This window comes from Oryx dammah, unplaced genomic scaffold (genome assembly GCF_014754425.2).
Source record: "Oryx dammah isolate SB20612 unplaced genomic scaffold, SCBI_Odam_1.1 HiC_scaffold_24, whole genome shotgun sequence".
Classification (NCBI taxonomy): Eukaryota; Metazoa; Chordata; class Mammalia; order Artiodactyla; family Bovidae; genus Oryx; species Oryx dammah.
The window spans coordinates 31184922-31199350 of NW_024070208.1; the positions used below are offsets into that span (position 1 = coordinate 31184922).

Consider the following 14429-nt stretch of genomic DNA (forward strand, 5'->3'; position numbering starts at 1 on the left):
GCTTTCATCTGCCCATGCAGCACCCAGCATCAGGAATTTACCTTCCACCTGCCCAGCGGTACCAAGCCCCAGGGTGAGGGGAAACAGACTCCTATAGAGTGCGAACAAATGGACTTCAAGTTCATCCAAGTCAACAGCAAGCATGACTGATCACAAAGACTTTGAGAAGAGCTCACCGCATAACCCAAGCAACCAAAAAATCAAGAGAAACAAAATCTGCCCCTGAGACTACAGAGAGAATTTAGGAAACAGGAGATATCTTGAAAGAGGCGCCCTTAGAGAAATTTGGGAAGATGTTGCAACAATAAAAGGAACAGAAATCTGCTATGAAAAGACGCAATCAGACATCAGGAAGATGTGCCAAAACAAGGCTTTCAGGGGAAGCATTAGAAAATAAAGCCTAGCGAGACTGTCTAAAAGGAGGAAAAGCATGAAGAAAGAGAGAGCATGTAAGAAAAACAATAGAGGCTTCCTTGGCAGCCCAGTGGTTTAGACTCGGCCTTCCAGTGCAGGAGGTATGGGTTTGATTTCTGGTTGGGAAGTTGCTCAGATGGTAAAGTATCTGCCTACAATGCAGGAGACCTGGGTTCGATCCCTGGGTCGGGAAGATCCTCTGGAAAAGGAAATGGCAACCCACTCCAGTACTCTTGCCTGGAAAATCCCATGGACAGAGGAACATGGTAGGCTACAGTCCATGGGGTCACAAAGAATAGGACACGACTGAGAGACTTCACTCACTGGGAAGTGGAAAGAGTGTCAGACTTTATATTTTGGGGCTCCAAAATCACTGCAGATGGTGACTTTAGCCATGAAATTAAAAGACGCTCACTCCTTGGAAGGAAAGTTATGACCAACCTAGACAGCATATTTAAAAGCAGAGACATTGCTCTGCCAACAAAGGTCCATCTAATCAAGGCTATGGTTTTTCCAGTGGTCATGTATGGATGTGAGAGTTGGACTATAAAGAAAGCTGAACATGCTTTTGAACTGTGGTGTTGGAGAAGAGTCCCTTGCACAGCAAGGAGATCCAACCAGTCCATCCTAAAGGAAATGAGTCCTGAATATTCACTGGAAGGACTGATGTTGAGGCTGAAACCCCAATCCTTTGGCCACCTGATGCAAAGAGCTGACTCATTTGAAAAGACCCTGATGCTAGGAAAGATTGAAGGCAGGAGGAAAAGGGGATGACAGAGGATGAGATGGTTGGATGGCATCATCAACTCAATGGACATGAGTTTGAGTAACCTCCGGGAGTTGGTGATGGATAGGGAGGCCTAGTGTGCTGCGGTTCATGGGGTTGCAGAGTCGGACATGATTGAGCAACTGAACTGAACTGCCTGGGAAGTTAAATCCCACATGTCTCTCAGCCAAAAAAAAATCAAAACATGGTAACAAATTCAAGAAAGATTTCAAAAATGGTCTACATGAAAAAAATCTTTAAAAATTTTTTTTAAATGAAAGAAAAACTAGACTTAAGTTCACCACTTTGGGAGGTCCAAATACCAAATAATAGAAATTCCAGGAAGACAGAGAAAACAGAGAAGTTGGACTAAACAAAACGCAAGATGATGAGATGATTGCCCAAAGCTGAAGGGAAATAGAGTTTAGCAAGTCCTAGCAAGATAAATCAATTTACCCTCCCTTCCTTCCCTTCACCTCTCTGAATTCCTCCCTATCTCTGTCTGCCGTATTTCTGTCTCTCTCTCCCTCTCTCTCTATCTTCTCTCACTCTCTGTATGACACACAGTGCATGCATGCACACACACACAAACGAAATTTTTAAAACACCAAGGATAAGAGAAGATTCTAAACTTTTGGAGAGAAATAAAACAGGTCTCCTACCCCCACACCCACCCCAAAAAATTCTCAGATAGTCACCACATTTCTTTTGAGCAACACTAAGAAGTCTACATGTTTTGAAAGAAACTCATTTTCAACCCAGAAAATTCTATTTGATCTAGTGAATGCAGACTAAAGATAGTTTCAGAAAGGCAAAAATCTCAGCGAGTTTGCTTTCCTTGAACTCTCTCTGGAAATTTCCAAGGATATACTCCAGCAAAACAAACAAGGAAACAACACATCCATCCCAGGAGAAAGAGGAAGGGAAGTTCCACAAGAACATCAAATCCTTCACTCCTTCACACCACACAACACCCGACAAACTCTCCTGCCCCCCAGCTTGGGGTGAGATCCCCTCCTCTGTTCCCCTGGGCCCGGAAGACTTTGTGGTCACAGCACAAAATCACACTGCGTCGTAACTGCCTGGGGATCTCGTCTGTCTTGTTCACGGTTGTATCCTAAGGGCCTAAAACAACTTGACAAACAGTAGGTGCTCAATATTTATTATGTATACTAACAGTGTTTGTCCAAATAAGTAGAATAGCTGTTAAGCCTGTGACCCACCCCAGAGCCACTGAAGCTGTCTCTGGGTCCTGGCTGCGGAAACGTGCATTTGGGCTTTAGGCATTTGGTGTGCCCTGCCAGTATTAGGCATGCTCAGTCGCAACAAAAGTAAGCCAAAGTGGGGATGGCCAAACACACAATGAAAACACAGCCACTACAAGCGTCCATTTCAGCAGTATGTAGCAACGGTGATACTGATAGATAAACTATTAATAATACAAATGCCAAAACAAACCGAATGTTCTTTGGAAGCCTCCAAGATATGTCCCAGGGTCATCCGGTGTCATTAAGACTCCAAAGGAACCAGAGTTATGCCATATGCTCCTTGACCACATGTCCGTGCTGAGTTGTATCCGACTCTTTGTGACCTCAGGGACTGTAGCCCACCAGGCTCCTCTGTTCATGGGATTCTCCAGGCAGGAATACTGGAGTGGGTTGCCATTTCCTTCTTCATCTCTTTGACCATCTCAGGAATTTCACTGTTGGTCTGTCTTTACAGGGATGTTTTCCCATTGGATTAAAATTTTTCTTGGTAGATGCTATATAGTTCTCATGAAATTAAGTAAAACCATGATAAAAATAATGATATGGCACTTAAATGATGCCAATAAACTATTTTCATTCTATTTTTTATTTGGTGGGGGGAGGCTTCCCAGGTGACTCGGTGGTAAAGAATTTGCCTGCCAGTGCAGGAGGCATGGGTTTGACTCCTGGGTCGGAAAGATCCCCTGGGTCACAGTCTGAACAACAAAACAAAACACAGCCCCCGTTCCCTGGCAGCAAGCACTGCGCTCTCTTCTCCACCAGGGCGTTTTTAGAAACAGGAGTCTATTCTCATTGCCTCCACTCCCTCAATTTTCATTCACTTCTCATTCACTTCTCAACTCACTAATATGTGACTTCCGCCCCCACATTCTACTAAAATTGCTCATTCAAAACTAGGTCACCAACTGCTTCCTAATTTCCCATCCCAACCGCCTCTTTTCATTTTTCCTTGTCCTGTCTCCTGTGAGACAGATCTGACCATTTTTCTGCCTTGGATGCTCCCTCTTCATTAGACTAAAACACTGCATTTTCCCCATGGCCCCCCCCAGCCAGCCACCCTGCAGTGGTTGTCCTGCCTCTTGCAGGCTTCTTCCTTCAGTTACCCCTTAGATGTGGGCACATGGTCCCCTTCGTGACCTTTTCCTTACTCTGTTCTCTCTCTTACCCATTTGCTCAGACTGAGGTGGGGACAACGACTCCCATGTTGACCTTTGGCGTAGACCTCTCTCCAGTCCCCACTTCTGCCCTTTGGAGATTTCTACCCAAATGTCCCCAAGGAAGCTCAAGCCCTGCCTGTGTCCAATGACTAAGTGTCCACCCCCACCCTATAAAGCATTTTCCAGTACTTCTGACTGAGTAGTCGGTCCCTGTAAGGGACCTGCATCACCAAACTCATGACCTCTCTCTCTGACAGGTATACGCATGCTACCTTTACCCCTTCTGGTAAACTCCTATTCATCCTGCAGAACTCATCTCATCTCCTCATCTGGAAAAGCCTTCCAGAGGCCCCACCTGCCTGAGCTGAGTTGGGGACACCGCTCATGTGCATTCTGAAAGTTTCTATCAAATGCATCACTCTTCCTATTGTAATTACTGATATCTCTCTATATATTTTTGCCAAGTTTGGGCTATATATTTTAATCTGTGCATCCCAAACACAGACCAGCACCTGGCCCACACCAGGTTCCCAGAAAACCTCTGCTCAACAGCAGAATGAATAAAATACTGGATAAAGGAATGATGTGAACATCTCAAACACTGGTGATTCTCTGAAACTGCATTCAGTCAGCAAAATACAGCCCACAGGCTGGCCGTTTATTTCTGTAAAAAGAGCTTTACTGGAACCTGGCCATGCTCGTTCACTTGGTGTGACCACTTCTGCTCTAATGATGGCAGAGTGGAGTAGTTGTAACAGAGGCTGTTTGGCCCACAAAGCTTAAAATATTTACTATCTGTCCTTAATTTGCCTGCTTCTGCTCCAAATCATCTCAACACTTTATCAACTTTACCTAATGATGGAAAAAAAAACACACATACACACACAAGAGCTCCCACTGTTGCTGCTACTGTTAACATTTATTCAACAGATACTGCAGTTCTAAATGCCTGTTCTCACGGACCGGGCTTCCCTGGTGGCTCAGATGGTAACAAATCTGCCTGCAATGCAGGAGACCCTGGTTCAGTTCCTGGGGAAGGGATAGGCTACCCACTCTAGCATTCTCAGGCTTCCCTGTGGCTCAGCTGATAAAGAATCTGCCTACAATGTGGGAGACGTGGGTTCGACCCCTGGGCTGGGAAGATCCCCTGGGAGAGGCTACCCACTCCAGTGTTCCGGCCTGGAGAATTCCGTGGACTGTAGAGTCCATGAGGTCGCAAAGAGTCAGACACAACTGAGTGATTTTCTCACATACTATGCACTGCAGTGGGGTGAGAGATGGCCAGTGTGCAGAGGCAAAATAAGAATTACAGGCCACGATATAAACTGCTGAAGGAGACAAACAGGAAAATGTGTTAGAAAGTACCTGATCGGGAAGGGGCCCTGAATAGGGGGATCACAGTCAGGTTTCTTTCCAGGGCCATGACATTTATGTCTTTTTAAGATTTTTTTTTTTGATGTGGGCCACTTTTAAAGACTTCACTGAACTTGTTACAACATTGCTTCTGTTTTATGTTTCGGTTTTGGGGCATGAGGCATGTGAGATCTTAGTTCCCCAACCAGGATCGACCCTGTACCCCTGCATTGGGAGGTAAAGTACTAACCACGGGACCACCAAGGAAGTCTCTGGAGCCATGACATTTATGCTGAAACCTGAAGGAGAGGACAGGGCCGGCCTTGGAGTGTGCTGGAGGAAGTGTGTTCTGCAAGGCGTGCTGACCACAGAAGCCTTTTGTCAGGAAGGGGCTGAAATGCATCAAGAACCGAAAGGAGGCCATGGGGTGGGGGTACAGAGACCCACATGAAAAGGAAGAAAGGGATACAAACAAGCCAGCAGGCAGACCTGCCCTTGGAGACTGGGGAGACCAGGTGAGAGATACTGGATTCATTGATTACATTCCAAACACTGGTCACTATACGAAGAGCTTCCATTCTGACATTATCATGACCACTCAGACTTTTCAAAAATTAATACTATGCTTCTGTTTTAAATTGTTATAATTATATGCAGGTCAGGAAGCAACAGTTAGAACTGGACATGGAACAACAGACTGGTTCCAAATAGGAAAAGGAGTACGACAAGGCTGTATATTGTCACCCTGCTTATTTAACTTATATGCAGAATACATCTTGAGAAACGCTGGGCTGGAAGAAGTACAAGCTGGAATCAAGATTGCCGGGAGAAATATCAATAACCTCAGATTTGCAGATGACATCACCCTTATGGCAGAAAGTGAAGAGGAACTAAAAAGCCTCTTGATGAAAGTGAAAGAGGAGAGTGAAAAAGTTGGCTTAAAGTTCAACATTCAGAAAACTAAGATCATGGCATGTGGTCCCATCACTTCATGGGAAATAGATGGGGAAACAGTGGAAACAGTGTCAGACTTTATTTTTGGGGGCTCCAGAATCACTGCAGATGGTGACTGCAGCCATGAAATTAAAAGACACTTACTCCTTGGAAGGAAAGTTATGACCAACCTAGATAGCATATTCAAAAGCAGAGACATTACTTTGCTGACTAAGGTCCGTCTAGTCAAGGCTATGGTTTTTCCTGTGGTCATGTATGGATGCGAGAGTTGGACTGTGAAGAAAGCTGAGCACCAAATAATTGATGCTTTTGAGCTGTGGTGTTGGAGAAGACTCTTGAGAGTCCCTTGGACTGCAAGGAGGTCCAACCAGTCCATCCTAAAGATCAGTCCTGGGTGTTCATTGGAAGGACTGATACTGAAGCTGAAACTCCAATAGTTTGGCCACCTCATGTGAAGAGCTGACTCACTGGAAAAGACTCTGATGCTGGGAGGGACTGGGGGTAGGAGGAGAAGGGGACGACAGAGGATGAGATGGCTGGATGGCATCACCAACTCGATGGACATGAGTTGTAGTGAACTCCAGGAGTTGGTGATAGACAGAGAGGCCTGGCATGCTGTGATTCATGGGGTCACAGAGAGTCAGACACGACTGAGTGACTGAACTGAACTGAATCAAGTTTACTTGTCTTTCAATATATGTTACATTAACCTGATAGCCCTACATTTTAAAATTTGGCAGGATTCAACCTGCCTTTTGAAAAAATTTACCAAAGAGGCAAGCTTACCCAGTATGTTGAGCTCCAAAATAAAATTTACCTTTACCAAGAAGAATTCAAAACAAAATAAGTTGAAAAAAACTGTCTCAACTTACCTTTTCTGACTGAGCTTCTCTGGTTATTTCTAGAGTAAAGTATTCTCATCTTGTCTTTTAAAAACTTGATTCTGACACTTTAACTATCTCCATCAAAAAATATTACAGTTCTCTCAGGGTGCCCCAGTTGATACAAGACTACCATGCTCTCAGCAACGCTGGGTATACTTATTTCCATGAATACAGATTATATCCTGACACGGTGTACACTAGATAAGTTAACAATTTTTACATAACATAATAGGCCATGAGAGATGTTTTTCAGAAAAAAGGACCATAAAACATATATAAATCTACTAAAAAGGCAGTACAGTAAAGAACTGCCCATTTAACTCTTCAGTAGTGAAGGATCTAATAAAAAATTGTGTTTTCTTAACAGATTGTTTTTATATTCAATGTTAGGTTTCACTAAGACAGATTTTATGCCCACCTAGAGGGAGGTAACTGGGGCTTCCCCACTGGCTCAGTGGTAAAGAATCCACCTGCCAGTGCGGACGACGCAGGAGGCCCGGGTTCAATTCCTGGGTCGGGAAGATCCCCTGGAGAAGGAAATGGCAACCCACGCCAGCATTCCTGCCTAGGAAATCCCATGGATGGAGGGGCCTGGCAGGCTACAGTCCATGGGGTCACTCAACAACAACAAATGGAGGTAACTAGAAGTCCTGCTGTTGTCCTTTGAGTACTTAAACAGCATCTTGAGTTTGACAGTGAAACTTCATAGGTTTATGCCTGACTGTAGAGTCAGAAAACACCATACACAAAACAAGAAATTATGTGCAAAGTAAGGGAGTGCTTAGGTTTATTTTTCAGCAAAATCACTTTAAGATCTGTAAAATTTTAAGGGTCTTAGGAAAGAGTACTAATTTATAACAAAGAAACTGGGAAAATATGCTTTGTGGACTAGCTTGTATTTATAGCATATCTGGTTCTTTTAAGCCACACTAAAGCCATGATGCTCCCCACATAGAGTGGTAAAGAACCCACCTGCCAATTCAGGAGACATAAAAGATGTGGGCTGGATCCCTGGATCAAGAAGATCCCCTGGAGGAGGGCATGGCAACCCTCTCCAGTATTCTTGCCTGGGAAATCCCATGGACAGAGGAGCCTGGCGGGCTATAGTCCACGGGGTCACAAAGGGTCAGACACAACTGAGGAACTAACACACACACATACACACACACACACAGGAAATGGGTAAGGGGTTCCAGTGGGACAGTCTACCATGGAGGACTCGTAAGAAACTGTGCAACAGCCAACACAAGAATGTGACCCTTTGGAGAAGGAAAATGAAGAGAGGAGCCTGATCACTGCCACTCCGTCTGCCTGGAGGCATGGTCCATGCCAGAGCAGATGCAGGAGGGGCTCAGAGTCTGTCCATCACAGGGAGCTGAAGACACAGATCAAGGTCTGTAGAGTTGACGGCAGTGTGGAGGGCAGGGAAGGGAGATAACACAGACAAACTGTCCCCTTAGAGCATGCTCTCAACCTGGGGCTTGAGAGAGGGCCTGTTGACACAAAACTCTGATCACACTGCCCCACTTCCTCACTTCCAAAGCCTCCAATGGTTTCCTCAGTCAGAGTCAAAGGTCGATGACCTTCTGAGGCCTCCTGCAAGTCCCCTCCATGCCAATCACCTGTCTACTCCCATTTTCAACCCGTCCTGCCCTCACTCAGCTCCAGCCTCCCTGGCCTTCTTGCCACCCCAGGGCCTTTGCACTGGCTCTTTCCTCCCTGCCCTCCTTTGGGGCTGGCTTAAAGGTCATCTCTCAGGAAGGCCTGTGCCAATGACCTTATTTAAAATTGGAATCCTGGGACTTCCCTGGTGGTCCAGTGGTTAAGACTCCATGCTCCCAATGCAAGGGGCTCAGGTTCCATCCATGGTCAGGGAACTAAGATCCTGAGTGCCATGGAGCATGACCAAAGAAATATATACAATACATGAAAATAAAACAACAACCAAAAAAGCCGTAAAAACATAAAGGGAGCAGCAAATGCAAGTAGATGCTTAAATAAACATTTAAAACTACTTCTTCAAAAAATAAAATTGGAATCCCCCTTCTTCCTGTCCCAGCTTCCTACTTGTCCTTCTCTGCTTCATTTTCTTCAATACTAGTAAAGCCTGGCATGCTGCAGTTCATGGGGTCGCAAAGAGTCAGACATGACTGGGCGACTGAACACTGCTCCCAATAAATAATGTGATTTATTTATCCACTAAAAAAAAAAGTGTGCCCACTCCCATCCTAAAATTCTGAAACAAGGACCAGGACTTTTTCTGTTGTCACGGCTTTATCACACACCTAGAACAAGGCTGACATGTAACTGCCCCGCAGCACTAATTGTTGAATGAGTGACTGAACACATAATTAACCTGCAGCAGTCCTGTAACAGCAGGTAGATCCACCATAATACACACACATCATGGGAACCAGTGAAAAAATAATCTGATTTTTATAGCAGTGCTTGCCAAGAAAACAACTAACCACTATGACGACCAGTAATCACCTGAGTAAATGACAACTCACAAAATGACAAACAGATTAAAAAACGTTTTCTTCCACTAATAATAAAAGAATTGCAGGAACTTCCCTGGTGGTCCAGTGGCTGAGAGTCCACGCTCCCAATGCAAGGGGCCCCTGGTCAGAAATCCCACTTGATACAATGAAGGGTTTGCATGCCACAACTAAGACCCAATGCAGCCAAGTAAAATATAACATTTTTAAAAAGAAATACAATAATAACAGCAGTAGTAGTGATAAGCACTGTAACGGTAATACTCAACACTGGCATTGAGAAGCATTTCAGCAACAGTATAAAAATAATTATTACACATTTTCTAGAAAATAAGTCAGCCTTAAAAAATGTTTGGAATATGCATTTATGCAATAATTACACTTCAGATAATCTAAGAGAAGAATATGAAAGAAAACAAATAAATTCAAAGATTCAAACTGCAACATTATGGAAGAGAGTGGAGAATGAGCAAAGCCCAACTTGCATAAGTATATCCTGATTCTATTCCCCACCCATTCTTCTACCTCCTCCAAGAGGCTACCCAGAACCACCTTTGTCCCATTCATATAACACTCTTACAGTTGCAATTTCTCAAAGCACTATGTTTCTCGGTTTCCTAACATGTATCACAATCTCTAATAATGCATTTATCTTTGCACTTTTTTACTGTCTATTTCATCCATTAGACTAAATTGCACAAAGGCAGGAGTTCTCTGCTCACTGCTGCAGCCCTCGATTTACAACTGTTAGTACATAATAACCACCCAGAATTTGTTAAAACAATAAGTAAGTGAATAAAACAGAATCTCATGCTGCCATTAAAATATTTCTAAAACACTGACAGCATAGGAAATGCCTACAATATAATATTAGTAGGAAAAATCAAAATTCACATTCAGTATTAATTCAGCTATTAAAGCATGCATGGAAAGAAACACGTGGGAAGAAAAATTTCCATATTATTAACTCTGGCTGGATGCTAAAAATTTAAGTACAGTGACTTACTTTCTTTATACTTTTCTATATTCAAAATTTTTTACAACAGGTATGTATTATTTCCATAATAAGACAGGACAATAAAGTAAAACTTAGAGGAAATGACACAAGCAGAAGGGACGGAGAGACAGAAAGAGAAGAGCAGAGAACATCAGTGGGGGGACCTGGTCCAGCCAGTGGGCACACACAGGTTGTTCAAGACATGTACAAGCTGAAAAGAGTGACACGGTCACTGCTGTACTTCAGGAAGGTCTCTGTCCACAGGTCAGATCCAGTCCCCTGCAGACATACCTCATCTTATTGCACTTCACAAATGCTGCATTTTTAAATAAATCAAAAGTTTGTGGCAACCCCCCTCGAGGACTCTATCAGCGCCATTTTCCAACCAGCATTTGCTCGCTTCATGTTTCTGTGTCAAATTTTGGTAACTCTCACAATATTTCAAACTTTCAAATTACTATTATGCTTGTTATGCTGATCCGTAATCAGTCATATTTGATGTTATTAGCATGACTTGTTGAAGGCTCAGATGATGGTTCAGATTTTTTATAAATAAACAGCTCTTAATTGAGGTAGATACACTGCTTTTTAATACATGTTACTGCAATGTTTAATACATAATGTTATTGCATTTAATAGACTTTAATAGTTTACATTTAATAGACTCCAGTGCTTCCCAGATGGCTCAGTGGGTAAAGAATCTGTCTGCAATGGAGGAGAAACAGGAGACATGAGTTCAATTCCTGGGTTGGGAAGATCCCCTGGAGGAGGGAATGGCTATCCCACCCACTCCAGTACTCTTGCCTGGAAAATCCCATGGACAGAGGAGGCTGGTGGGCTACAGTCCATGGGTTCACAAAGAGCTGGACATGACTGAGAGACTGAGCAGACACAGCATGAACGTAATTTTTAGGTGCACTGGGAAACCACACACACACACACACACAAACCCTCAAAACTCGCTTTATTGCATGAAGCAAATACTGGAACTGAACCCACAGCATGTCCAAGGTGTGCCTGTATCTGTGCAAATTAAGCTGTGTTGAAACACAGTTGCACCCAGACATGCATATACTGTCTCTGGCTACATTCATGCTAAGTAGTTACAACACAGATCATTATGGCCCAGAGAGCCTAAAATATTTATTAATACTATGTAGCCCTTTACAGAAACAATTTTTTGAACCCTGGTCCATAAGATGTATCAATGAGGGGAGAAACTAAAAGCTGTAAAGTGGTGATTATAAGGGCCATCATTTTAAGGGTGATGCAGAGGAAGACAGTGGTAGATAGAGGAGTCTTGACAAGTGTCCATATCTACAATCAAATGGAGGAACAGAAAAAGGCCCTTCTAAAGAAGGAGAAGCATTCCTACTTTAGACAGCTACCCTCATTTTATTCACTCACTATTTTAAAGCACAGCAGGAAAAGCAGTCCCTGCTGCACTGGTTACCTGCAGGGTCAGAATTGTAGAGACTGGCAGCTGCGGCTATGGTTCCCGGTGGGTGGATGGCACTCGCTGAAGACCTCTGACTCGCAATCAGGATCCTGCTCTTGGCAGATGGTAAACGTGACATCGCACCCAATCCCAGCTGGGGCTTAAGGAGCATGGCCGATCGATAGAAAGTTGGGGGAACTTCGTAATGAGTATAGGGAGGAGAACAAAATTCTTCTTTTCCAGGGCGTTCTGCAACCTAGGATAAATGACCAGAAGCTCAATCAGAAAACCGCACATCATAGGATGAGCGTTGAACCTCATCCTATGACCAAGGCTCCAACAATGACCACTCTGGCATCACTGAGCTGCTCCATCACCCATCACTTACCTTCTCTGGGCCCAGGGTCTTCATCTCTAAGTTGACCACAACGGGATGATCCCTTCGGTCTATGCTGGTTCTAATACTCTATGAATCTACATTCCACTGGGAGAAACAAGAACTCCCTCCATAAGATTTTAAAATTTTATCGCTATGAAATCATTGGAATTTGTGCAAGTAGTCAATCTATAAGTAATGTCAATGATGCAAGGCAAGAATTTAGCAGATGTTCATGGAATTATGAAAGTTTCATTATTCCTAAGGAGAAAAGGCACAGTTTTTCTGGTGACCTTGTCTTACAACAGGTTGATGAACTTTATCAATTTAGGTTAAGTCTTTATTAGTCTACTTAGGAAATAAACTATGCATTGTTAATGAGGGAGGAAAGGTTATTTAATGGAAGAATAGAGAAGTTAATGGAAAGATGTGTTTTCAGGCCTCTATATTCTGTTGATATAATTAAAAATGAGAGACTGAATTACCTCTGATTGTCTTCCCTAGTATGGTGGTGCCTCCAGGAATGTTTGAGCAAGTTTCGCTAGAATGGAAGTTTTGGGGCAGAGTCTTGTTGACTGTTGAATTCATAGCACCTAGAACAATGTCTAGCACAGAGCTGAAATCAACAAACATCTATTAAATAAAGGAATCATGTTTCATTCTTTCCTGAATCCAATAACAACATTATGTTTTCATGTTACTATTTCCTGTGGTTAACAGTTTGGATTAGAACACAATGGATGGCTACCTTACATATATGCAATCATATGGCTACCTTTTATATATGTAATTCTGTACTCACAAAGCCTGTTCATAGCATCAGTGTTTCCTCATGCTAGAAATGAAGAACATAAGTCACTGAAAAATAATCTTACTTCAAGTTAAAAAAAAAAAAGAGTCAGAGGCTTATGAAAATACATACATGTTAATTAAGTCTACTCTAAATCACAATACATTTTACAAGTCAAACCCCTATCTATTCAGGAATCACAGGCATTTAACAACATTCTTTAATAGAAGCTATAAAGCTGTGATCCAGGCTGCTGAAGAGATAAACCCTTAATTTAATACTCTTTTAATGTCGAAATAGATAAAAGTTCTCTTTAAATTGACATTATTGAAACAAAAGATGAGGCCTTTAAAGTTTTATCATAATCACATTGTAAAATATGTATGAGCGCTATAGTCGATAGATGGAACTCAGGCTCCAGCAAATTATATTCCTATGAAAGAAAATTCTACATCTGCTCTCTGATGAAATTTTTACTATTTCTACTTACTCTCTCACTATCAATCTTTGGCATTTCAATTATACTCATATTCTCTCGATTTTTAAATTTTAGTGTCTAAATGTTTGGTGTCATTGTTCCTGTCTTTCAGCAGGTACTCTCGGAAAGAAGTTGTCATTTCTAACCTACATCTGTTGGGTTTTTCAGATTGCAATGTCTTATCTCAGTAATTCTTCCATTTTTTTCAAACTGGATAGGTTTCCTGGGTCAAAATTCATCATGCCACCATTCAAAAACGACCTTAACAATTACAGGAACTTCGGTGCCTATCATTTTGTTGGGTAATTTGTCTCTGGTAAGATAACAAAAAGTATTCCTTAGATGCCTAATCTGTGCATTTTTAATAAAACAAGAGCGTCTACAAAAAAGCATCACACTCTTTACTTTCATCTTTATTGACAAAACACAGCAGGTGTCACTGCACAGTCATAGACACAGAGAGATTAACCTCAAATGGAGCTTTTTTCCCTCCTTCTCCAATGGAGTATTTTTAGAGAAATAATTTAAAAGCAAACTAAAGAATCCTCGTGATTTCAAATTTCTAAAATCATTTCAGGCACACAAGCAAATAGATTCTTACTGTAGCCTGAAGAAAGGGTCTGGGCCCTAGATTCTCTGATTAAGGCAGAAAACAGTCCTCAGATCATGGGCCCGGTGCCCAGTGGCACTTCTGTCCCTGTGCTAACGGGGTCTCTCCCAACCCCTCAGAGCTACTAAAGCTGCAGAAACACTCAAGCCACTTCGTGAAGACTTGGGAAGGCTTCCACACGGTTGAGACTCCAGAATATCTGAGGGGGTGGGCAGGGAGGAATGGGCATCTAAAACAGAAATTACTCTATATTTTATGGAAGGACCAGAAGCAACAAAGATGGAAAACACACACAAGAAAAGATAAGACGGGTCACAGAGAAAGAACAGGATTCTTGTCTATATCTCCAAATACAGTTTTTCTCACAAATGTGTTTCTCAGAGAAAAATCTGGGGTATCTTTTCGGGGGGAGAAGGTGGCACAGAATTGCTTTATTTGAAAAACTG

General features: G+C 42.6%; 1 protein-coding gene across 3 annotated transcripts in view; it reads right to left on the bottom strand.

Annotated features, from left to right (window-relative positions):
- MTUS2 (microtubule associated scaffold protein 2) overlaps positions 1-14429 on the bottom strand; it is a 379312-nt gene that overhangs the window by 240772 nt on the left and 124111 nt on the right. For all 3 annotated transcript variants that reach the window (XM_040266725.1, XM_040266722.1, XM_040266724.1), the window contains one exon: positions 11745-11985. In XM_040266725.1, coding sequence (XP_040122659.1) covers positions 11745-11985 — 241 coding nt within the window. The remainder of the gene's footprint in view (positions 1-11744; positions 11986-14429) is intronic.